The 26,527-nt window shown below is 43.2% G+C and overlaps 1 protein-coding gene across 1 annotated transcript in view; it reads left to right on the top strand.

The window, feature by feature from the left end:
* The window catches only part of CRMP1 (collapsin response mediator protein 1), a 55,238-nt gene that overhangs the window by 18,148 nt on the left and 10,563 nt on the right, over nucleotides 1–26,527 (top strand). Inside the window, exons 3-9 of the mRNA XM_014936022.1 lie at nucleotides 8,108–8,292; nucleotides 9,820–9,984; nucleotides 15,618–15,679; nucleotides 17,254–17,334; nucleotides 20,638–20,706; nucleotides 22,674–22,794; nucleotides 23,912–24,068. Coding sequence (XP_014791508.1) covers nucleotides 8,108–8,292; nucleotides 9,820–9,984; nucleotides 15,618–15,679; nucleotides 17,254–17,334; nucleotides 20,638–20,706; nucleotides 22,674–22,794; nucleotides 23,912–24,068 — 840 coding nt within the window. The remainder of the gene's footprint in view (nucleotides 1–8,107; nucleotides 8,293–9,819; nucleotides 9,985–15,617; nucleotides 15,680–17,253; nucleotides 17,335–20,637; nucleotides 20,707–22,673; nucleotides 22,795–23,911; nucleotides 24,069–26,527) is intronic.

Below are 26,527 nucleotides of genomic sequence, written 5' to 3'. Positions count from 1 at the left end.
TAAAATACTGAACTTTTTTTTGCATGCCTGTTAGTACAGACTACTGTGATTTCTTGGTGGTGCTGACCTGCAGTCTTGCAGCCAGCGTCTTGGTTACCTCTAGAGGTGGGGCCAGAGCAGAGGAGTGTTTAATTATGAAATTCTGCCATTTTATCTTTACTAAGATTAGATAAGTAGAAAATTCCTTTGCTGTAAGCTGAAGGTATTTGCTTTTCAAACAGCCAAGGCAAGGAGGCTCTCTCAAGAAGTAATGCTGAGGACAATGGATATTTTTGAGTCCTTGTATGACAGAAGGCGGATTACAGCTTTTTTCCCCCACCCCTAATCAGGGTGAATGCAGCCAGGCTCTGAAAGATTGCACGGCACAGAAATATGCCTCGTGCTGCACGGCTTAGTGGAGATGGGGGTCTCTAGTTTTGCCAAGCTACGTAGTGCGTACAAGTGCTCTGGTGTATACAAACATCAAAGCCTTTTTCTTGACTGCTAAACATTTCCACTAGTGACCTAACAAGTTTGGTCTCCAGAGGCTATGATTTTAATGCACAGAAATGTAATTATGGTTATCTGGTAAATAATTCATTACCTACTTGTTTTCAGAGCTCCTTTTCATGAGAATATACCATCAGATTAAAAGTCCAGTTCTTTATACATTTGTGGCTACTTACATTATTCATAATTCAGGTTATTATAACATGAAAAATACTGAAGACTTTTATCCATGGACTGTGCAGTTTTCTTTTTAATACTTCACTCTGCCTTTCCAGTTGTAGTGTTACTTGCATTGCAGAAGTGGCAAAAGGAGCATATTGTTTTAAATGGAGAAGGCACAAAATTTTGAATGTTTATCTTTTTTTTTAATAGCAACAATCAACCATATTGTGCTCTCTTTGCTAGGTTTTTTAGTTGACTTTTTCTGTGCTTTTGTTTGTTCAGATGCAAATTTCCAAAAACATATAAAATCCTGATGTCTACAATTATTTTGGGGGGTTGTATTTCTGCTTTATTTTAGTCTGTCTTATTTTCCCAGCCTGTTAACATTTTTTCCTATTTATTGTGCATCTTCTCCTGTTTTAAAAGAAATGAAATGTAGAACATCTTGATGAACGCGCAGATTTTTTGACTCATTAGCAGTGACAGATGCAGTGCTCTGGTAACGTTCCCTGCCCGTATCAATAAGCCCTTGCTTCTTGTAATTGGGACAGTATTAATGTCCAGGGAGGCAAATGAATGAGCTTAGAAAGAGCTCACTCACAAGATGGTGGTCTCTGCAGGTCAGCAGGCAGTGCAGTAAATCATCATGGTGAGGAGGTGCAACTGCCAGCATTTGGCAAAATCACTTACTGCCATTCAGGCTGCTGGTTCACAAGTCCCACAATTACAAGTGACAGCAGCGAGGCTGGGGAGAGAACAGGGAGCCTGCTCTGGCAAATTCCAGACTCTGGACTTGCCTTTGTCTCCATCCTGCAACAAGAGGGTACCAACATCTGAGGCAGGTCCTGGGGGCATATTTTGTAGTCGTTCTGTGCCTTGGTCCCCCCCCGGCTATGCACCCACCCCTGCCAAGGGTCATCTTGCTGCTGCATCACATGGAGAAACGCCTCAGACCTTCTGTGTTCATACTCTTTCGTCATGGATTGTATTTAAATTGTCTTCCCCCCTACTTTTTCCCCTTAAAATGTCTGTTCCTCCCTTTTTGCTTTGCTAGAATGATACAGAGGGCTATAGAGGCTTCAAACCTCCAAAATGTTCAAATACAAACTGAAAAGTAAATATGCTAAATATAACTGAGAAGTTATATTGAAGAAAGATTGTTGTAACATCCCTTACTCTGACTTAGCTCTTTTTAATTAGTAAGTTTTTAGAAGGTCTCTGTCATTGTCCTGGTTTTATAGATGAGGAACTGTAGCAACTTGCTTAATTGTTTTCTAAACTGGGAACTTGGGACACGCATGGTTTATATGCATGAGTCATCCTGTAATTGGGAACTGAGTCTGGAGTCAGGAGTATAAAGTTATTGTTCAGTAAGCCAAGAAAATAATTTACAATAAATGGCTTTTTTATATATGAATGGGAAAAAAAGGTTCTGACTGCTTTAGGGTTTTCCAGGATTCATAGTCACTTGGCAAAAAGTCTTTCCAAAAGCATGGAGTTACAGACTTTCCCCATCTCTGGCTAGGTGGTAGAGTGCTGGCGTTTTCCCTATGGCTTCTTTGATGAGGGAGTTAAATATCGATTCCCAGAGACATGCAGTGGTAAAATTTGCTTTCTATAAAATCTATTTTTTGAGAACAGAGTGTAACCATTTGAGTAGAGAAAAATGGAAGCAGATGATTGTTGTGAACAGTGCCCCAGCAGACTTGATATTTGAACAGTTCTTTATGGGAAAAAATGTTTGCTTTCTGGCACTTTTTAAAATAGCAGGAGGCAGTATCTCTCTCTGCTGTTTGTGTGGTATTTCGGGGAAACCAAACTTTTGAGGCTGCCCTCCTAGCCTCATTCATGGAGTGAGTGAGATATGGCGTGGGGAGCCTCAGTGCAGAGTGGCCTCAACTGACCAGCAGCCTCTCACCTGCAGGAATCACAAATTAGACAATTGGTTCTTCATGCCCAGTGGGAACTAGATTTTGGGCGGTTGGTCTGTAACAGAGTACATGAGGTGCAAGCTGTGGGCCGTGTCCCTTAGCCACCTCGGTGGAGCGGCCGAGTTGACCCTGCTGAGCTGACGTTGCTTAAAGCAGCTTCCCTGGGCAGGAATTTCTGCAGTACAGAGCTCAGCAGCCTCTCCTGTCCTTTTCCCTTCCAATTGCAAGCTCTTCCAAGGGTGTGGGGAGTCCCATGTGAGCTCAGCTTGGCCATTCCAGTGTTGGGCAGTTTATTCTGGGTGTTTCTCTTCCCTTTTGGCCTTTGTAGAATTAGGTGGTGTTAAAAAGAGGATGTAGCAGGATTTCAAGCGTTCCCATGTGCAATGAGTTCTGCTTTGAGGAAAAAAGACTGTGATGGCCATGTGGCCTCATGTTCCAAAAGTCAGAAATAAACACTCAGTGAAACTGTGGTTTTCCTCTCTGCTGTCTATGTACTCACCTGAATCTATGGCATAGACCTTTATATAGGGTAAGTGCTTTGATGTTAATGGCTTTCTATATAACATAAGCCTATTTGGTATCATCAATACATTATTATGTTTATTTATTTCAACAAACCCACATTTCTTCCTTTTTTTCTTTCCCCAGAGTGACCGGCTACTCATTAAAGGTGGAAGAATTATCAATGATGACCACTCCTTCTATGCAGACATATACCTTGAAGATGGACTTATAAAGTTGGTTTTTTAAAATACTGAACTTTTTTTTGCATGCCTGTTAGTACAGACTACTGTGATTTCTTGGTGGTGCTGACCTGCAGTCTTGCAGCCAGCGTCTTGGTTACCTCTAGAGGTGGGGCCAGAGCAGAGGAGTGTTTAATTATGAAATTCTGCCATTTTATCTTTACTAAGATTAGATAAGTAGAAAATTCCTTTGCTGTAAGCTGAAGGTATTTGCTTTTCAAACAGCCAAGGCAAGGAGGCTCTCTCAAGAAGTAATGCTGAGGACAATGGATATTTTTGAGTCCTTGTATGACAGAAGGCGGATTACAGCTTTTTTCCCCCACCCCTAATCAGGGTGAATGCAGCCAGGCTCTGAAAGATTGCACGGCACAGAAATATGCCTCGTGCTGCACGGCTTAGTGGAGATGGGGGTCTCTAGTTTTGCCAAGCTACGTAGTGCGTACAAGCGCTCTGATGTATACAAACATCAAAGCCTTTTTCTTGACTGCTAAACATTTCCACTAGTGACCTAACAAGTTTGGTCTCCAGAGGCTATGATTTTAATGCACAGAAATGTAATTATGGTTATCTGGTAAATAATTCATTACCTACTTGTTTTCAGAGCTCCTTTTCATGAGAATATACCATCAGATTAAAAGTCCAGTTCTTTATACATTTGTGGCTACTTACATTATTCATAATTCAGGTTATTATAACATGAAAAATACTGAAGACTTTTATCCATGGACTGTGCAGTTTTCTTTTTAATACTTCACTCTGCCTTTCCAGTTGTAGTGTTACTTGCATTGCAGAAGTGGCAAAAGGAGCATATTGTTTTAAATGGAGAAGGCACAAAATTTTGAATGTTTATCTTTTTTTTTAATAGCAACAATCAACCATATTGTGCTCTCTTTGCTAGGTTTTTTAGTTGACTTTTTCTGTGCTTTTGTTTGTTCAGATGCAAATGGTAACACTTCTGAGCATCAGAACTGATTTAGCAACTAAGGGCATGAGATGCTGAAAGTCTGAAACTGCTGTGAATTTTTGTCCTTGATGCCAGAAATGCAACGGTACTGGGCAGGCAGCTTGACAATGCCAAGCTTTTGGCTGCCCTTGTTAAGTGCGTAGACTCCCTCTGAAATCCATGCTTGGATCCATACCTCCAGAAAGTATCTCAGAAAGTACCAGTTAGCTAGGATTAATAATGAATAGACAGGCAAGATCTTAGTTTTTAAAATGCCTTTGTCTTTGCCCAAGGAGACAAGTTTACTATTCAACACTCTGAGTTGTGCCTGGTTTCCTGGATTTAGATGACCTGAGATTTTTCTTGGTAAACTGCACAAAAAGTTCTGCTCTGAAAAATAAGCTAATTTGTGAGGGCAGCCTGGTGTGAGATGGGCTTGGGTCCTAACTGTATCCAGGTGATAAATTCTACAGTCTAGGAAAGCGCTATATTTTGTGGGATTGGTCTCTTATAGGTTGTCCAGAACTGCCCATTCTGTCTAAGTATTTAACGTAGCTGTTAAATGTTGCTCAAGATCCTTCGTAGCAGGACCTTGAACCTCGGGCATCCACATTTTGTTTGATGTCCTGACTCTCCAGCTGCAGGTCCTGCTGGTGATACAGAATTCTTTCCGCAGAATGGAGCAGACACCAAACCACTCAGGCCAGAACAGGCAGCAGTGTCCCAGTTTTGCTAGGATATAAAAGATCTGGGTTAATTTTCTTAGTCTGCAGTGGAAACTGATTGGATAAGAGAGAGTCGGGTTTCTCTTGCAGGCTAATGAAATGAATAGCTTCTTTTAACGTTTATGTCCCTGCAGATTGTCCTGCAGAGAGGAATGTAGATATAACCTTGAATGTGTTTGAACATTAGCTATAGTTTGGAGGATGTTAGATGCTTTTTCCTAACTGTCATTGCTCAAACTGGCTCTCTGGGTACAAGGGAGCAGTGGTACATGTGGATTTTTCCTAGCTGAAACTTAAGCCCTGGGCACTGATGGCAGCTGAGAGGCAGTCTCTGGTATCTAAATACTAACTTAGATAGTTAGTAATTTAAATTACCATTGGCACGTAAATAATATATTTTGCTTACATCTCTCCTGTCTCTGTTACCCACATGAGGAAATGAACCCCAGTCTCTGTGCTAAGCAGAGATAACACAGTCTGGTGCCTGCTGTCCTGCTCCCTCCCTGGTCAGGGGTAGGGTTGGGTCCCTCTGGGCTGGAGGGGACTAACGAGTGTGCAGGATGTGTGACTGGGGATGGGGTCTCCAGAGCTGGGCAGGTGACAAGACAAGGTAGAGGAAGCCTCAGACGCCTAAAAGAGATCTGGGCTTGATAATGACAGAAATGACCCCACGGAGTCCTGAGGGGAGGTTTTCAGCTTTAGCTTATGGAGAGTTGAAGCCTGATGTTTCCATTGTGCTTTAATCGGCTCGTATATAAGAGAATTTGCCAGCTTGTTCCACTGAAGATTACAGATAGCATCAATTTGCCATGAATCTGAATTTTCTGGTTGCTGGTGCATCAGAAAACCAGCTCAACCATTTATACAGTGTTAGAATACAGTTATCTGCACTATTGTATTTTTTCACCCACAAGTAACGGAACCCCATTCTTATTAACATACACTTAGCATTAATGGGTGAGCAATTCAGGAATCCTGTCACATTATCTCTTACTCTGTGTTCTAGTCAGAACAAAAAGTAACCTTGAACGCCAGTGAAGATCAGCCTTCTCCCAGCCTTGATCTTGATACCAGGGCAAGAGATGAGACAGGCTCCTGACAGGTAATAGTGCAGAATCATCCACCAAGACCGTTTGGTCCCATGTCACTTCAGCATGGATGACTTCAGCTTTTGCCAAATGAGCTGTTACTCAACCGTACACTGAAAATAATGAGCAGTGAGTCATCAGAAAAACTTCACTACATGCTTAGCACTCTTTCACTTTATTAGAGTATGTGTCTTCACGAGTAGGGAACTGGTAGATACTGATTGTGGAAGAAAATAAAAATTATTTGCTTTTGCATTTTTGTGTAGGTTTTTCTTTAATGTTATTTTCAGAAGGTGTGGTAGTCCTTGGAGTGCAATTCTTCCTTAGACATATTTGAAGGAGATTGGTCATAGTACATTTTTGGTTTCCCAGGTCAGTTTTTTAGCCACACAGACGCAGTGCAAAGGTTTAGGATTGTTCTGGTGCAAAACTTGGGAGGGGATTCAACGAACAAAAATTAGTGCATCTCCATTATTGTATGTGGGGCTACCTACCTTTCTACAAACGTTCAGTCTGCTCAAGGATTGGAACCCCTTACGCGAGTCAAGTTTTAACAGCAGACAGACATGGAGCAGTATGGCTTCAAGCCGTGAATATTATCAGCTCTCCCAAGCAAGCCCTTTTGGATTTGTTTGGCGCTGAGACCCTGGCTTGGGAGGCTGGTGGGGAGTTTGCTCACCAAACGGCTCTGCTTCCCTCCAGCCAAAACCCAGAGCACCAGGGGAGCCGAGCTGCCGGAGGTGACATTTTTGCATAGCATATGAAACAAATTCTTGACCTCTTGGGGCTGTTTATTAACTCTGGCGGGTTGGCCAAATTCCAATGTGAATAATTATCCCTGTTGTTTCCAGTGGTATTAATTAACAGTTATATTCATTTTTGGTTCTAGCGTGGTGCGATTGGCTGTTAATCAGTCGCTGGGTTTGCTCTGTAGGTGGGAGTTGCATTTTAACACGGGAGAAATACATTCAGCAGCTCAGATGCCTGGGGTATTTGTTTAGCTGTGGATAAATGGTTTTTTATCCCAGACAAAAGGAAATTAAGACAAGGACTGTGTGTCTGTAATAGGAGATAAACTAAGTGAACTTGAACTACCTCATAGTTATCCCTAAGCCCAAATATATTACTGTGTAAGAGGGCAGAGACATGGCTTCCACACATGCACTTTTTCTGTTTGGCACCATGCAAAGTAGACAATAAAATTGTGATGTGATGTGGCTTTGAAAGTTAAAGGTTAGTTTACTCGTAGTTGTCTCCACGAATGCTAAAAGTATTTTGGCTGTAATTGTCTGGAGTTTGCTTGACACCAGCATTTAATCAGATTAATATTTTTAATAGCGAAAAAACATATCCTGTTTTGAAGACCTGAAGGGAAAAAGATTACAACAGTTAATGAATATTTTTCCACACAGTTGTGGAGAATGTTTCACTAAGTTTTAATTTTAAGAGGAGGATAAAGAATATGTGACGTGGTAGATTAAAGGTGTTTGGGTCTCTTAAATATGTATTTCTATATTATATATATAGAAATATATATATATAATATATATATAATATATTATATTTCTTTTTAAGGATAAATTTGCATTGCTTGGTTACAAAGTAATTATAAATCCTCTCTGATGTGCCTTGTGCTTCTACCATATATTTACAATTCCAGCTGTCATATTTGATCTATGTTTTTCTGTTTTCATTTAAGAACTTAATATACAAAACCGGAGCTCCCAAGAGAGCGTTGACTGTACATACTTGATATTGTTTAAAGATAGGAGTCATATAAGAAACATAATCAATTGTTAATGCTGGTGCATTACAGCTTCTTTATTGGCCGCTAGGGCAACGCAAAGCATCCTGAGCACTGGGCCCAGCTCCGCAGGCTGGGATGCTTTGCAGAGTGGGTGTTTGAGCTTCACCTTTCTCTTGGGGTCCCAGTTCTTTCTGTATGGCCCCTGGGCCCCTCTCCCCTACGTGCCTCAAATACCTTCTTTGTTTAAATACATTAATATTTGCTTATCTTGCTGCCTAGGCAAATAGGAGAGAATCTGATTGTTCCTGGAGGGGTCAAGACCATAGAGGCTAATGGGCGCATGGTTATTCCTGGGGGAATAGACGTCAACACTTACCTACAAAAGCCCTACCAAGGAATGACTGCTGTTGATGACTTCTATCAAGGCACAAAAGCAGCGCTAGCAGGGGGCACCACCATGATCAGTGAGTACTAGCAATACTAACCCTTCCCACCGCAGGCTGAAGCTCGGGTAGCACATGTGGGGATAGCTACAGGAGGCTCCATACCGATCTTCTGCAATGAATCTTCAAATTTCTGGGCATGGTGTTGGAGATCCATTCATCATTGTCACACAGGGCTGGCCTGAAAATGAACCTGCCCTCAGACAGCAACAGCACCATGAGGAATTGTCTCTTGGATTTTCCTCCGAAATGCAGAACAAGCACTGAGAGATAATACACCTACTCTTGGGATTTTTGAAAAACGGTGTAGTAAGCATAGGGCACAGAAAATCTGACAAAGATTCACTGTTCCCACCTAGTAATATTTCAGGGGCTTTGGGAAGAAAAAGGTGCTTATTTATGAACTTGGATTTGGCACCAGGAATTGAGGAAGTCCTTACTAGAGACATCCTGCAGGAACATCATTCTTGGTGGAAGGGAGAAGGGTTTCCAGTTGTTAAAGACCCTTCTGTGTACCAGATGGCAGGACAAGAGTTATCTTTTTCCTATGAACAGTGGCTTGGCCCTTGGTCAGACTTTGTGAGGCAGTTGTTCAGGTGACATATATTGTCTTAGTTTCCTTGTGCAGAGCAGCTTCCCAGTGGGGTTCTACTCCCAACAAATTGGCATGTGGCTTTTTTTGCTGATTGGTGTTATCTATTATCTATGTTCAGCAACAAGTATCAGCTGAAAGGATCGCTGGCAATAAGCACAAAATACACTGCTGTTCATTACTTTTGTTAATAATTTTTTCAGTGTATATTCATCAGCTGAGGCTTCCAGTGCAGCGTTAGGTCTGCAAATGCCACTGGTAAGCTCACCTTGCTTTGTTTCCATGCTAAGTTTTGACCTAGCCCTGCAAAGACAAGAATACATGTTTATTTTATGTAGGTAAACATTGTGGCATCATCAGATGCAGAAAGCCTCCAGACAGTGAGGCTGCATAGTTGCAGCCCACTCGATTTGCCATATAGTGTGGCTGAGTGTTTGTGCTCTGCATCATCTCTGTTCAGACCTTTGGCTGTATTCCCAATTCTGGCTGCTGAGAAAGCATTCAGCATCTCCATCGATGTATTGGCAGGGCACAGTGGGCCAATTCAGTGGCTACAAGGCACTGGTTAAAAATAACGCTTACAATGAAAGATATAGAAATGGACACATCAGACAAAAAATGTAGGTAAGTCCAGAACTTGGTCTTACAAAGCATTAAATGGAAAAATTCAAATGTTTCCTGAACTGTGAGATGTTTGGCTGTCCCATTGTGTGTCTGTTGATGCTACGCTAAAGCAGGTTACCAGACTCAGCTTTAGTATAGACCCTCCACAAAATCTGCTGTGCCTGAGACAGCAGGACCTGGCTGGCATCCCAAAGCTACGGTCTGGGCACAAACTGCCTCCAAACTGCTGCTGTTTGGGGCGAGGTGCAGGAAGGCTCCTTACTCACAGGCACTGAGGAAATCTGAACAGTGTGCTTGCTGTCCGGGTAATGGACACTGAATCTCTTTTTCAGTTGACCACGTGCTTCCAGAACCTGGATCGAGTTTACTGACCTCCTTTGAGAAGTGGCACGAGGCAGCTGACACCAAATCCTGTTGTGATTACTCTCTCCATGTGGACATCACCAGCTGGTATGATGGGATTCGAGAAGAGCTGGAAGTACTGGTGCAAGACAAAGGTTTGTAATGTAAATGAGTGGTATTTTTTGTTTTTTTATTGAGATATCATATGGAGGTGAAATTTTAGAACTTTTAATGAATGCCTCATCCAGAACAGAAATGCAGAGGTGCAGGTTATGCTACCTAAGGTTTTGCACTACCTTGAACTTTTGTATTCACCTGCTGTTGTGTGAAACGGACCTAAAACTTTGTGTATTAGTGCTCTTCAGCAGCGTGGCCAACGGAGAGAGTAGGTTTTCCCCAATATAGGCACGGAAAATTAAGATGTGTATGTTTTCAGATACAAGTATGTCACTGTATGCTTGCTTATACATGTGGAAATAGGCTCACACATTGTATACTTGGGTTTTATTTTGAGATAAAATCCAGAGATCAGCATTTAGGGTAATCAGCCCAGTCACCTTATATCCTCTATTTCATGAATGGAGAAGATGAGATGCCTCAATGTAGCACTTCAGATTTTAACTAGATGGTAACCTTCCCATTTAGCTGCCTTGAATTAAGCCCAAATACGGAGGACACATGTATGTGAGAAACCATCATCACAGGCTACATCTTGTTTCTCAGCAATGACTTAGGATAATTTACTTACTGAAACTACTTTTTTTTTAAAATTTTATAAAACATGCCTATATTTTAAAAATAGGTTCAAGTTATTAGAAAAAAGAGATGCTAAAGTTAGGTACCTAATATTGAGAAAAATGTCCTGATTTTCTCAAGACCTTGGTCTCCAGTGGCTTTCCCGGAAGTTACTAGAAGATGCATGGTTTCAGGACATACAAAAACCAGGTCACTTATTTAAGAATCTATTTAAGACACTTGTGGGCTTGATTCAGTTCAATTAACAGGCCCACTATCATGAGAAATGCTGTAGGTTACCCTGCCTGGACTCCAGCTACCACTCCAGAATAGCACAGGTAAAACCTCTCATAAATCCTTTTCCGTACATGCCAGCTCAGTGTGGCAGTGTCATATATGGAGGGCATCTTGGTGGCACCAGATACCCATGAGTGGGAAATCGAATCTGGCCTTCAGAAAATCCAACTTCAGATTTAGTTCCTTAAAATTCTGCCTAACATCCGTACATGCCAGCTCAGTGTGGCAGTGTCATATATGGAGGGCATCTTGGTGGCACCAGATACCCATGAGTGGGAAATTGAATCTGGCCTTCAGAAAAATCCAACTTCAGATCTAGTTCCTTAAAATTCTGCCTAACGGCATGGATTTTCTTTCCAGAAACTTACTTCTTCAAATAATTTGCACTTGATACTTTCCTTGAAATTGTATAGTTATTGATTAGGAAATATTTTTTGAAATAGTATTTAGTTACCATAGGTAAATGAAAACGACCCTTATGTTGGGAAGTATGTGTATGCAACATCCTTTGTAAGGTGTACCATGACAGGAGGTAATGGGCACAAACTTGAACATGAGAAGTTCCATCTGAACATGAGGAGGAACTTCTTTCCTTTGAGGGTGGCAGAGCCCTGGAACAGGCTGCCCAGAGAGGTGGTGGAGTCTCCATCTCTGGAGACATTCAAAACCCACCTGGACACGTTCTGTGCAACCTGCTCTCGGTGGACCTGCTTTGGCAGGGAGTTGGACTAGATTATCTTCAGATGTCCCTTCCAACCCCATATCATTCTCTGACTGTGGTTCTGTGTAGGGCTAGTGGTGACTTAGATTAGAAAGATTCTCTTTATAGAGAAATATACTATCAAAGTAGAAAAACAAAGCAAAATCCTGTTTTTGAGTGAGTAGTTGTTTGGTGAGATACTATGGAGGTGCACTCACCTAGGGGAATTTATCCTGTATTGCAGCATGCTGGCAGTACCTGTGCTGTATAACCAGATCTTAGGCAACAAAACCCTTCAATCAACAAGATTACACATAATTTAGAGAAACTGCAGCTGGTCTTACATAGGTCTTTATAATATAGGTGATTTTTACAAGGTGATGACATCTGTCAACGCTGATGGTGCCAAATCTGTGCTGTTTCCCTGCTATCAGCATTAACATGGGTGCGCTGCTGTGCATTAGCTGACTGGACTCTCAGACAAGTCTAAGTAGGCTGTGCCTTGTTTCAAAGGTTAGATGCTGTTTTCCAGAGCTCCTGGATCACAGATGGCTCAGCACTTCCAAATTTGCCTGAGGGCTTACATTAAAAGCCTGGTGCAGACAGTCAGGTTAATAGTTTTCTCCAGCTATGGAAATGTGAGTTTTCAGTGTAAATCTGACCTGCCTTTCAGGGGAAGGAGGGGTCTGTTCATTGGTTCCTGAAACAGGATGCATGATGGGGCCTTTGGTGGCCTCTTTGGTGGCGGTGGCATTAGGTCACCTTTGTTCTCACGGATGCTGCAGTATGTCTTAGGCAGTCAATGTGAATTACTCTCACGTGTCAGGAGACAGGAGGTGAGGGCCAGTAAGAAAGCACAAGCACAATAGGAAATACTTCAGCGTGGCGAGGGCTTTCAGATTAATGAATAATATCTGCTGATAATTGGAAACATTTGGGCCAGCTGGTGCAAATAGACTTGATGTCAATGGAGTGACACTGGTTTTCATCAGCTGGGAATCTGGATTGAATTTGTTGTGGGCTGATTGTCTGGTGGGTGTGTTTGCTGAGTACCAGGGCTCAGCTGATCACGTTTCAGTGCTGCGTGTGCCTAATGCAATCTCCTCATGGATAACAGGGGAGCTGCTGTTGAGGTGCCTTGTCATGAGGTATAATTGAATAATTAATCAGTTCTAAATCAATACAAAGCTAATTTAAGGAGACACAGGCTTTGGAAGAGCCTGGAGATTTTGTAGAAGAACCAAATGTTGATTGTAAAGGCTCAGTCTTGTAGCATTTCAGCAGCTGATCAGGGACTGGGCTTCTCCAGTGTATGCGAAGGAGCAACAGCCTGAAATGTGTTCACAGAGGCCTCACTCCTTCCTTTAACTACTACATCGCTGTCTGAAATTTGGAGAGGGTCTTGTTGAGCACTCCCAGTGTGAGAGAAAGCAGGACATTAACAAGAACATAGTATTTAACAAATGTTGAGTATTAAGGTCAATGGGCCATTGACCAGGACTTTTAAAGAGCCACATATTTCCAATGAGTGGATCGAGACACCAGGCCAAGGCATTAGGCAAACAGTCTAGTCTTGGATTACCTGTATATGTAAATTGGTGTTATTTTATCTTGGTATCTTGTAAAAGCACTCTCTTTGGAAGGCAGGATGGTTCAGACCATCTCTCCTGTTAGCTGTGAGATGCCCTTCCACCTTGTGTGTGTCTGATGTGGCAGCTGAGGGCTCGGATGAGGATTTAGATGGAGAACTCTGCTTCTGCACCATGGGAGCTGTCGGTGAGGAATGGGCTGTGTGTCTGATGTGGCAGCTGAGGGCTCGGATGAGGATTTAGATGGAGAGCTCTGCTTCTGCACCATGGGAGCTGTCGGTGAGGGATGGGCTCAAGATCCCATGGCAGGATCCCTGCTGGGATCCCTTCTACTCTCATTGGCTTCAGGGAGAACATTAATGAGATCCCATGGCAGGATCCCTGCTGGGATCCCTTCTACTCTCATTGACTCCCATTGGCTCCCATTGAGTGGGAGCAAAACTCATAATCATTTTACTAAGGTCAGAAAAGGGCCTAAGAAGATACAAATGCAGGAAAAGAAAGAGAATGTATACTACTTGGGTCAATGTATGCCTTCCAGCCACAGTACCCAGAGAAAGCTGCCTTATCTCCTGTGGGACTGTGATAAAATGAATTACCTTTGGCTCGATCCCAGTGGATAAGGGGGAGCAGTAGGTAACCCAGCTCTTTGCCTACAGAGGAACGTGTGTGAGAGGATTCAGGCCTGTGGCAGCGCTGAGGCTAGTCGGCATGGCTTGGACCAGCCTTGGCACGTCTATCATTCCTTCACATGCACATGGTCACCCGTGCAGAAAGGTGGCTCCCAGGCAGCTGACATCTGAGACACTGGGTGGGTTTGTGACAAGAAGACAGAGCTCTCCTCCAAGGCAGGTCGGGCAGATGTGCTGGAGGCTGCTGTGAGCAGTCAGAGGGGAGATGGGCTGCAGGCATGAGGCTGAAAGCATTGGCCCCAGGAAAGATGTAATCAAGCCTAAAGATTTTAAAGCAGGGACATACTGAGTACTTCGAAACTGTGTAATAGGGAATAGACTGAGGGATTTAAGTTAGGAAAGACCGTGCATGATTTCTGGGAACCTGAGAAATAGGAAGAAAGGATGGGCTTACAGGCTGATGGGGCTCCATGGTCCAGGCTGGATTTGCTCAGTGTGGAAGTCAGGAAGGAGGGGCCAGTTCCCACTTTGTATTTCACCCTGAGCTGCATGGACTTAGCAGGAAGACATAATACCAGGGATCATTTCAAGGTTTTATCCTGCATGTATGCTGGGGTATTCTAGTCTTGTAATTGTGAATAAACAAATCCTCTGTGTGCGTGTGAACAGCCATACCCTCTGCCTGGGGATGTATTTGCTCATTCTAGACTCATGAAGGAGTTACATCTTCATCAGAGAGCCTTATTCATTTTGTGTAGACAACATGAATAACACGAACAGATCTCTTTCTTTTTCCTCTTGCCCCAGGAAGCACAGTTTTCGTGACAGCTATTTTGAAATGCAGCGTACACGGCTCAGACAGCTTAGAATTTACTTTTCTTTTAAGCTAGAAAACTCTGAGATCAGTCCCTGTACCAAACTGGGGATGTTGTCAGTAGACTAAAGAGTAAAGCAAATTTATGACCTAATATGAATTCGTGTGTACAGAAAACATGAGCAGAAGATGTTTGGAATTCCTGTTCTGTTAGAACACAAAGCTGTGTACATAATCGAATCTTTGAAGTAAATAGCAAAACTTGTAGGGGTTTGAATATGGTTGGTTCTTGGCAGCAACACTCAGTGCAAGCATTTCTTACTGATTTCTAAATTTTGGAGCTGCCATCTTTCATGGGTTTGTATGACTGCAAACATAAATCCTTCCATCCTTGGAAGGTGGAAGGAGAGGTATGGTGAGCTGCCCTTGTAACTGGTTTCAGGCTTTGCTTCCACTCCTTCCCAGTGTCTGCCATCAGCTAAGCTGGGTGCTTTGGACAGTAGGGTCAGGAAAGAGCAAGTCCACATGCAAATTCAGATATACAGTTCCTACAGCTTCTCAGCACTTTGGGAAAACTTAACTAGACTTTTATCTGTTAAAAAGCACAGTTTGAGGTCAAGCTAAAATGTTTTCCTGATTAGCTAAAAAAAGCTAAAAAGAAAACCAGTCATTCACAGAACCTTACGCAAGTCTTTTTAAACTTCACAAACTTTACGTGCTTGCTTTAGCCACCACCTCTTGTCTGTGATTTGGCTACAAGCAGTCACATTTGTGGTGGTGGCTGCGTTGCTCCAAGTCTGAAGACAGGCAATCCACAGAGTCCAACAAATTCCCCCAGAGAAGAGGGGATTCGGGCATCTAGTTGCGGTGCAGCTGTGGAACCATGCCTTATTTCTGGAAATCACTGGTGAAAAGCCCAGTCCAGACAAATTATGTGACTTATTTTTCCTGAAGTTTTTGTTCAAATACAATTTAAGAATTCACTTACATGCCAACACCTTTGAATTTTGTCTTGGAACAGGTGTGAACTCTTTTCAAGTCTACATGGCCTACAAAGATCTCTACCAAATGTCCGACAGCCAGGTATTGCTCTGAATGCTTTTCATTGCTGTGGTCTGTCCTCTCTTCTGTCATCTCCTAGCACCTGAGGAATTCCTAAGGTTGAATCCCAGAGAGACGTTCCCACTGGGGAAAAGGTGCAGTGGGGGAGTTCTCTCTGGAGGGTCGGTGCCCTGCATGTGTTCCTTCAGGTGTATGACAGTCACTTTCTGCAAAGATTTTCTGGTCTCCCAACATTGCAACCACTCAGCACTGCTCAGGATTTTGCCCTCACTTTATTCTGCTGTTACCTTTCAAGAGCTGTGGGTCAGGGAGGGAAGAAAAGATGAAGCACTGGAGGCAGTGGCAGTTTTGAGGTTTCAAGAGTTTCTCGGTGGCTGCAAACAGCTAAATGGAATTGCTCTTTGGGGGAGGTGGCCTTTTCTCATTAGAGCTGGAGATAACAATGAGCTTGTTTGTCCAGAGCTCATTACAGATTCCAGACTCTTCAGCCTTCGTATTCATAAGTGGCAGGTCATTGTAAACAGACAATGGCATCTGTTAGTAGTAATAATGTTTGCTTATTCGGTTGAGAAAATGTTTCTTTCTTACTTATTTCCAGAGCTATAGCTCTCCGTCTCGTAAATAACTGTTGTTACACCTCCAATATATGTGGTTTTAATTGGAATTTTAGATATAATAATATATAAATATTCTCTGCCTGTTAAATTCAACTCCCTGTTGGAATTGCCAAGAGAAATACATCAAAGTATTGAAGGTGTGGCTAGACTAATGCCTGTTACCTTGTTTAAATGCGCGTGTTGCAAGCTGTGCATTCCGACCCATTCAACACTAGAGAAGTGCCCTAGTGCAAAAGTGAATGCTGAAGAAACCATGTCTTCAGTATTTGATCTGTGTTTGAAAACTGGGCTCTCATGTTACTGAAGTTTGGTTTAAACAGGGAATGTATTGGCTGAATACCTTTTGGAAAGGGAACTAAAATTTCAGTAGATCTGTGCTGAGAAGTTGTCAGTAAAACCAGTCGGATCAACTGTTTCCCTTCTGTATGGATGGGTTTTGAGTCTTAGAAAGTGATTAAAAAAAGGAGGCTCTAGAGAAAACGTTACAACTTGTAATTGCAGAATTAAAGATGTTGGTGAAAGCTTGACACTATCTGCTCTAAGAAGACGGTGCAAAATGCCTGCACTTCAGAGGTGTTTTAAGCTGTACTAAAAGTGTCTGTAGTCCATTGATTATTCCCATTCCGTGGGAAAAATTCCATTTCACGTTTGCTAAAACTACAGAAAAGGAACTACTTGAGACACTCTGTCCGAGGGAGGTGCTGCCCTGCTTGGGACTGTTGAGCCTCTCTCAGTGCAGAAGGGCAGAAGCTCTCCCTGGGGCTGGCTGGTGGGTAAGGGGATGGGTAAGCCAACACCTTAGCAGTGAAGCTGTGGCTCGGTGTAGAATGTGGAGAGTGGAAAAGGGAGATAGTCTGCTATTCGTTGTGTCAATTACCAGCAATAGAAGGAGCAAAACTGAGATGAGCAGAGAGATCAGAGTGTTAAATAATGTGTTTTCCTTATTCAGCAGTGTTTCCTTCTTTGTACTACCTGCAGCTTTATGAAGCCTTTACCTTTCTAAAAAGTCTTGGGGCTGTTATCCTGGTCCACGCCGAAAATGGAGACTTGATAGCTCAGGTGAGTGAACTGTCATTTTTGCTTCACTTTGTGAGAAAATAGACATAAGAGAGGAGAAGTAAGGGTCAGAGTATAAGGGGGAAAAAAGGAAGTACTGGGCAAGTGCCTTAATTGGGCCTGATGTCCAACACACCGTGGGTATAACCTCTGGGATGAGAGGATGGAGGCCCTTTTGCATGCTTTGGCAGAGGGTACATGAGGTGGAGCAGCCATCAAGGCAGCAGGTGAGGACCAGGTGAGGCAGGCAGAAGAAAGCAAGAAGATCTCTTCTGAATCTGGCAGAGATGAGTGAAGTAGAGCGACTGAAAGCCTTGCTCAGAGATTTCTGGGGACAAAAAATGGAGCTGGGAAGCTTTATGCTAATGTCTCTTGCTGCAGCTATCAGTATAGGCAGCATAGTGAGTTTGGAGTGGGTGGTGAAGCTCTCGGACATTTATTTTTGAGAGTATTCTTATAAATCTCTGAAATTTGAGAATAAGAAGTCACTGCGATCTTCTAAACATTTCAAAACTGTTTGTTAAACTGTAAGTCGTGCTCTTTGAAGATGCTCTCAGAACCAGGAAACTGGGCTCAAACTCGGTATGTTCCATTAAAATGTCCCAGATCCCCAGTGCAGCCTTGGCAGGTCAGGTCCCCCGTGTAGGTACCATCCTCACACTGGTGTGTGCTGCAGCTCTGATCTGTGCAGCAGAGGTAGCCCAAGGACAGCAGTCGACAGTAAACCTCCCACTGGTCTTTCAGAGGCCAGGATCCCCCTGTAAAGCAGACGGGGTGTTGTTTGGGTGGGTGTTGTTACGACTTTGTACATCTGTGGCAGATGAATCTCTTAAGGCTGTCGCGGAGATGCCTCCCTCCTCTGATCCCTCGTACGTGCCTAGAGCCCCTCGGAGGTCCGCGGGGCTCCGAGTGAGCCGACTGATTTATCTGCTGAGCTCTTTATCTGCTGGCTTATCCGCTCAGGACTGGGCTGCAGAGCTGACAGGGAAATTACAATAGCTAAAAAACAAGTTGTCTTTGAGATTCTGGAGTAGGGAAGCCACCTTGTCCTGGGGTTAAGGGAGAGAGAACCTCAAGCGAACATTTGACTGTTTGGGCAGCATGGTAAGAGCTATTGTCCACATGGGTTTATTTTTTTGTTTTTTTCACTCTGTGGGATTCTGTCCTCTATCTGACTGGTAGGAATTTACCCCCTTTGAGAGCCTTCTTTCCCTTTTCCCTTCGAGTCTCTGGAGAGCCTTCTTTCCCTTTTCCCTTCGAGTCACTGGGCTCAAAAGTTGACTAATGAGGAGTCAACAGGCAGATACAGTGCAGTTGTGTCCTTCTCTTACTGAAACCACATGAAAACCCTCATTTGGAGAGAAAAAGACTTCCCATGAAGTTTAGACTTAATACTGCCAAAATATATACTTTGTGGTTTTAATACAGCATAAAATATCCAGTAGAACTAAAATTAATAAGAACCATAGTAAGTCAACATTACTGTGGGAATGGCAAAATGAAACAAATCAAATGGCACCCGTGATGTTTTGATATGTTGCCCATTAAAATCAAGGCGCACTTGTGGAATTGCATTTCTGATAGAAATCTTTTTCAGTTACATTTTTCTTTGATCAGCTCTGATATACAGCCATGGACTATGAACATACAGGACAGAATAAATATTAGGAAAAGAGGAAATAGTAAATAAATGTAAATTACGTTATGTAGCAACATATTTCTTCACTATTGCCATGTCTTATAAAACCACTCTTTCCTTATGCTTTTATTTAAAAGGATTATTTGGATAGTGAAAAGAAAGCTGCCTGCAGGGAGGTTTTTCAGGACTATCCTGTGTGAAAATCCAAATTTGATCTTATCAAACTACTATTCTATCTTATTAGCTCTATCAAATCCTCTTACAGCGGGTAATTTTATCATATGATCTGATTTTATGACTTTCTTCAAGAGGCAAATCTCTCCGACTTTGTGTTCCATTCTTTGCCATCTTGCTGGGCTTTTTTTTTGTATTATATGGTTGCAACTTTATTTTTGTTGTATTTTAATTACCTAAAGTCTGTAACTGGCACCGTTCAGAACTGTTGCATTAACGATTCAGGACCGCTATTTTTAAGAATACCTATGAAACATTATGGTTTTCTAACCAAAAGAATCTTAGTTACAGAGCCAGATTAATACATTCCTATTAATGCCTATTAAGGCATTGATTGGTTGCAGCAAATGCAAAAATATATGTGAACATTAGCTTGCTCAGGTTTTGCTGGAGTATGTTGGTAATGTGTGAGCTTTTCACCCTCAGGGATCTGGGATCAAATATTTATCAGATGACACAGTAAAGTATGTTCAGTAACTTCATCCTGGTCTCTAGGGGACGTTTATCTGTATCACAAAGTCATTATGTTTGTTGAACTCGACTCATTAGAGACCCGTGGGCAGGGCAGGCCAGGGTGGGAGGTACATCAACAGCTCTGGTTGCACTTCTGCTCTGCTGACGGACCTGGACCAACCTCAGGTCAGAACTGGTTGGCCACCATTTTCCACAAAAAGGGAAATTTGTTCCAATACCACTGCTTGATTTCAAATTAAAAGATAGGTGAAGCTTTTTTTTCCATTAAAAAAAAAAAAAAATCTCAGTGCTGTGAAGCTGGATAGCACAGATATTTTTTTTTGACAAACCACAGTTGGTCTCAAAATGGATTTTTTGGTGTGGACACAGTGAGGGCACTGTTTTGCTTTCATGAAAACATGAATTTAGTGATTCACTCTGTAGGAAAAAAGTGTTACAGAAAACTAGATGCCAAAGCCAAGACTTTTATTTGATGAAGTGTCAGCAGGGCTAAAAGTTCAAGGAAGATAATAGTGCTCCGTGGATTGCAGCCAGGGAAGAACTTGTGCAAGTAAAGAAAGAATCGCAGGCCGGAAATATCCGTAATTACTATTTAGTATATTGATTGAAGCCTGTTCCCTGGGTTAGTGTCTTGGTGTCAAATAAGACTTTCTGGAGGGCAGAGGACATTTTTGATGGTGCAGCCCAACGGCCCGAGGCACGAATACACTCTGTCACACTTCAGAGACCAACCTTCCCCTGAAATCTGTGCTGGCTGCGTGGAGCAGATGCTGGGGTGGCATGGACCGGTTTAGAGCCAGTGTTTTTGGTCCTTCTCCCCTGGCAGCAGCCTGTGCAGATGTATGTACACAGATAGAAAAGGGGACAGGCAGACAGTATGGCTGTTAACCCACCGGAGGATGCCTGGTGTAAGAGTCTGGTCCTGGAGTGGTTGTCAGCATTTATCTGCTGTGTTGCAGGAACAAAAGCGTATCCTGGAGATGGGAATCACTGGACCTGAGGGACATGCCCTGAGCCGGCCTGAGGAGGTAAGAGACTTCACTCATTTTGTCATTCATGGAAATATTTTGTTGAGCATGCAGTACCAGAGCTTGGCTTCTGTATGTGCAGATGATAGATGGATGCATGGGGGAAGGCAAGAGGCTGCTTCTCCCACTGCCTCTTCCAGTATTATTCAAAGCCTTGAAATGTCCAGGTCCCTTTCAGCCTGTTTGTTTGCCTGAAATACCCTTTTGCTGCTGCAGCAGGTGCCTTCCCTCGATCCGGGGATGAGTGTGTCCTTGTACACTCAGGAGTCACAGCTCCTGCTGCCCCGGGCATGGGCGTGCCTGTATTTTTGGGTGTGACTCTTGTGATTTGATTTGTGATGACAAAAAAGTGGGCTCCTCAGGATAAAAATCAGCAGTGCATCTTGCGGCTTAGGCTTTGGAGTAAATGCATTCATTAAAATGCTTTGGCTGAAAACCTCCTATGAAATGCATGTGTGTGTACATATACCATGCATATGCATGTGCTCACATATAAATCTACATTTATGCCGGCAGATACATGAGTGGAAATGCAGGCTGTAGAAATGCAAATATGTTTGAATGGAAAGATGCTGTAAGGCAGCTCATTTTGTGCAACTCTTATAATAAAAGCCAGGCTCTGGCAAAGGATCATCTCAGCCATCTGGAAAGGGTTTCTGTAATGAGAAGGAAAAGGTGGAGACATGTGGATGTCCCTTAATGTACACAGTTCAGACTGTTAATGGGATGATGGAGGGCGGTAATGGGAAGTAACTGCTTTCCTTGAAGACTGAAGAGACAAGGCTCTGGGGATTTGAGGCTAGACTTGAAGAGATTGTTGTGGTTTGCAGATCTTTATATAACCTCTCCCCAGGCAAAAGGAATCGGTTTAATTGGTCACATTCTTCTATTGAACTGTTTATGTACTTTTTCTTTTTGCTTCCACCTAAATTATTCTGAAAGAATGGAGTTGTTTCATTTTAATGAGAACAAGGGCCTGAGGAAAATCTGCACAGTCTTTCTGACTGTGCATCTGAGATACAGGGGTCCTGCCTCCTTCCCTGGTCTTCTGCAGGTGTGTTCGGGGCTTCCAGAACAGATGTGATCAAAGTCCTAGGACAACCTGAAGCAACAGTCTGATTTAAGAAAAAATATTTTACAAAACTGGGAAGAATTAAGCCACGTGGTTTTGGAAGGGTTAAATTGCTCAGCTTTTCTAGCACAACTCTTAGAGAGAAATTTCGGTGCTATGGAGTCAGTATTTTCAGTGGCAATGGAGTTTTTGATAATAAATTGCCAATACTGTGAGTCCATCTGGGAAAGAGGTATAAAACTGATGAGTGGGGAAAGGAGTCTCCAGAGTGCCTGGGAAACTCTGCTCCTCTGTCTGAAGAGCACTGCTTTGTGTGCCTACATCCCAGATGGCTCCCTGCGAGGAGATTGCCTTTACGCTTGCTGACAGAGGGGACTTACTGGGCGATGCTTCAAAGGCTTTTATGGATGGATTATGGGCTAAATTCAGTGCAAAGTGCTGAAGCTGCTGTTTGAGAACACTTTACATTTACTGCCATCTTATCCTTATGTAAAGATTGCATAGGGTAAGCTGCCAGGGAGAGCTCAGAGGTTGTCTCCGAGCTGGGGCAATGTTTCCTTGCTTCGTTCTCCTTCCCAACTGCAGGGTAGAAGTCTGGAGCAGAAAGGTGGGAGGTGGGAGCCCCAACATCTGCTTGGATGTGACTTTTCCTGGGGTGCAGGGAGCCAGGGAGCTGTATTTGTGCCAGGGCAGCTGTTGGCGAGTCCAGCCTGGCCGTGGTTACTCCTAACACAAAGTGTCTGAGGTTGGGTTAGCTCCCTCTTTCCCAGCACTGTGTCTTTCTCTCTGTGGAAAAAGCAGAATCAGTCCCTGAAGAAATATGGCTCAGTCTCCAGTTCATCTTTTTCTTCAGTCTGCTTTTGCAGTTAATTTTTTTCCTCTTTTTTTCCCTCAGCTTGAAGCAGAAGCAGTTTTCCGTGCCATCACCATTGCCAGTCGAATAAACTGCCCAGTGTACATCACCAAGGTGATGAGCAAGAGTGCAGCTGATATCATTGCACTGGCCAGAAAGAAAGGTAAGAGACTTCCATGTCTCCCCCAAACTCTGATTTATTTTTTTTTTCAGTAGAAACTCAGTGGAAAGACCTGTACATCTTGACTCAAATCATAAGATACAGGGAGAGGTAACCACAAAATGGTAGCACCATCACATACCCTAAATATTTAGGGGTGGGAAAACTGAAGGGAGATCCTTCTGCATTTTTTAGTTGAGAAACTTTCTCCACAAACTATAAGCAACCCCTGTCCCCTTGATGATTGTGTTGTAACTTTTCTTTATCCCATGATCCCTTTTACCTTTCCCTTAGGCTGCTCTATCTCTGGTCATGGGAGGGAGATTTTTCTTCCTAACAGGGTTCCAGCACATCCTCTGTGCTTTTCGGGGAGTATTTCAGGGTGTTACCCTCTGAGGGGTGGCTTGGGCAGTGAACCTGCCGTTAGAGATGCCCGGTGCTCTCTCCTGGCCATGCTGCTGGAGGTTGACCCCATCAGATGTGCACTGGGGACACCTGCGGGTTGACACTGCTTGCTGGGGCCATGGAGGAATCCAGGTTACAAAGCATCCAAAAGGGATTTGTGAGCCTGGACGCAGCCGCTTTTGAAGCTGCATTTGTGAGTCAGGATGGTTCTACTTGTTGGTACTAGAAAGTGTGTGAGCAATATGGAAAAGCCAAAGAGCAAAATATCCTCTTGATATTTGTATTCTTGGAGGGTTGGAGTATGGTGCTGGGGACCATATGCTGCTATCTGCTGGTGCTGTGCCCAACCTGGGAGTAGTAAAAAGGCATCTGTCTGCTGGAGCCCATCCTCCACCTAAATGCACTCTGAATTGGAGCAACAGAGAGAACATGGCTGTGATTAAAACAGTACAAATTAAAACCAGATCTGAACTGTCTCCTTCTGGATTAGAAAGGGAGCTTTGTAAATACGCTGATCAAAAGCATGTGTAGCTCAAAGAGCCTCCCGATTAATTTTTTATCATACAAACAAAGCCAGGGCTGATTAATTTTCTGGGAGCTACGCTGGCCATGTAGGAATGTGTAAATCATACATGGCTTCATGCAGCAAGCAGTGTAATGTGCTGAAAAGTGAGTGGATTCTAATCAGTTCCTGTATATCTTTGCTTTCCCCGAGGTCCCCTTGTTTTTGGAGAGCCAATCACTGCCAGCTTGGGGACAGATGGGACGCATTACTGGAGCAAAAACTGGGCAAAGGCTGCAGCTTTTGTGACCTCGCCACCCCTGAGCCCTGATCCTACCACTCCAGATCACTTAAATTCGCTCTTAGCATGGTAAGACCTTCATTATTTTTACAGGCTGATGGTCAGGCAAGTGCAAAAGCCACATGGGAGGAAGCATCTAGGGATCAGCTCAGTTTTCTTTGGATCAGTCTTGTACACGAAACAGCAGAGAAGGGATGTAGAAAGAACAGAGATGTTTATATCCCCGTGTCTAGGCTGTCAGTCAGGTGAGCAGGCAGGGACTCTCCAGCTCCTGGGTACCATGACAGAGAGGCAACTGCTGGCTATTTAGGAGTTAATTCCTTTTCTTTCTGCTTTTCAAGTGATTCCTAGTTGTACAGCTAGATGGTCTTTATCCCAGGGCCTCAAACTCTATTCTCTATTTTCTCCAGCCAAATTGTTAATATATGATTGGATGGCATCCTCACCTTCCAGCGTAAGCAACAGCCTGGGGGCTACACCCCCATCTGTCAGAATGGACTCAGTTTTAAGCTCTGGTCATATCTGGCAAGCACAGCTCCTGGAACCAGGGTTGTCCCTGGATGCAGAGATACATAGAACCAAGAAAACTTTCCTAGTGCAGTTTTTGTCAAAGCTGGTGTGGGGCTGTGAGCACTTCTGAGAACTAAGCTGTCCTAAACTAAATTGTAAGTGTTTGCAGCAGAGTTCAGTGTTTTTAGCTCCTGTATATTGAAAACTCCTGACTTGGTAGTTTGCCTTCATCTGGGATGGACCAAAATCATCTAAGTTTACTTGTGTTTAGTTCTTGCAGCCTTGTTTTTATTTTTCGTTTGCCTTGTGTCTTTATAGGTTCCAGGGTCCTCTAGGTGGAAGACAGCAAAGATAGGTGGTACGTATAGAGAAGGTATGTCAGGCAGCAGAAACAGGCTGGAGTGGTTACAGAGGAGACTGGCAGGGACTCAGGTGGAGACAGGCTGGTGACAGGAGGCCGTCACTTGACAGGATAGGGGTATTGACTGACTGTCTTCAGGTTGGCAGAGAGAGGGTTATCACTAGAGAGATTAAACAAATGTGGACAGCAGGGGAGAATCATCTTTCTAATATAGAAAAGAAGACATCAGCAATGCCTTGCCAGCAACCCAGACCATAAACCCATCCCTGAAAGCATTTCTTGCCTGTAGCCAGCTGTGGATCTTCTTTAGCTTAAGCAAAAGACCATCTGCTTTGAAATGACATGGAAATTCACAGCTGAAGTCCCACCAGGACAGATTGCCAGTGCTGGAGTAAGGAAATACCTTACCATTCAAAACCTCATTTAATGCCATGTGATGGCACTCATCTCACCTGCTGCTGCCCCTTTCTAGGGTTTTCAACGCTCTAGATAGAGCAGTAGAATTGGAAACCTAAAAGTGACCCACTGGTCTTCAGAAAACATCTCCTCCTGAGGTTAGTTTTCCACTTGGGTAACTGGCAGGCTGTCTGGCCAGCAGTGCCAGTGTGGCTGGTGGTAGAAAGCCCCTGCCTGTGTAATTCAGGCTTGGGCAGAGCTGCCCTTTAGGTAGATAGGCACACACGTGTGATGGGAAGCTGCCATCAATCAGTGCACCTCAATCAGTGCTGCAGTGTGCACACATCTCTCCTGGCTCAGGCTGTGGAGTCCACAAGCCCCAGGTTTTAACTCAGTCACCCTGATGCTGCTGCATGGACAGCACTATTAATGAATGCACAGTTGAGCCCCGAGTTACATACAGTTCTGGTAAGAACATGTAGGAATTTGTTCTGTTGTGACGGTCCGATGGCAGAAACGATTTTCCATAATTGAGCTTTGTGTTCCTTAAAATAAGAACAAGCCGGAAAAATGACTTTTCTGGTTTGACCCATGACTATCAGCGCTGTAAAGAGTGAAGCTCATTGTGTGAGGGTAAGGCTCTTAGCCAGCACACATGAATGTGTATCAAAATGTTTGGCTCTTCTCTGTCAGACAGGACTATAGGTTTTCTAGAAGAGAGTCCCAAAATAATAGCATGTGGGTCAAAACAGATTAGCTAAAATAGCAAGAGAATTTTTAGAACTGGAATCCAAATAATGACTTTTTTTAACATTAACATCAGAAAGACAAACCGAGGAGCCACAGAAGTTTTCATTATCCTCCAAGCATGCAAAAATGTTCGTGTTTTTTTTTTCCAGTGGCTTAAAGTCCTAGATCTTAAATGACAGCAGCTTAGCCTGCTTTCAGTTTTAATACTTTAAATCTATACTGTGAAACTAAAAAAAGAACTGTATATTTTAGCAGTCTGCCATGCTTTTGTGGGGTATTTTATGCAAGGATGATGGTAACGGCAGTATTTCACTTTTCTATTACACTGTTCATTAGGAGACCAATATTTGACATTCATTTAAAAATCTTTACAACATTCTTCCTCTGCAAGTGTGCAGCATATTGCTTCTGCCATTTTCTACAGAAAGCGTTGATTTTTCACTGAGAAGCTGAATGTATAAAAATCCAGCCTTACACTGTTCATTAGGAGACCAATATTTGAAATTCATTT

The sequence above is a fragment of the Calidris pugnax genome, unplaced genomic scaffold (genome assembly GCF_001431845.1).
Source record: "Calidris pugnax isolate Ruff unplaced genomic scaffold, ASM143184v1 scaffold14, whole genome shotgun sequence".
In the NCBI taxonomy this organism is placed as follows: domain Eukaryota; kingdom Metazoa; phylum Chordata; class Aves; order Charadriiformes; family Scolopacidae; genus Calidris; species Calidris pugnax.
Note: the sequence above shows the minus strand (reverse complement) of the source record. Positions and strands in the feature narration are given on the sequence as shown.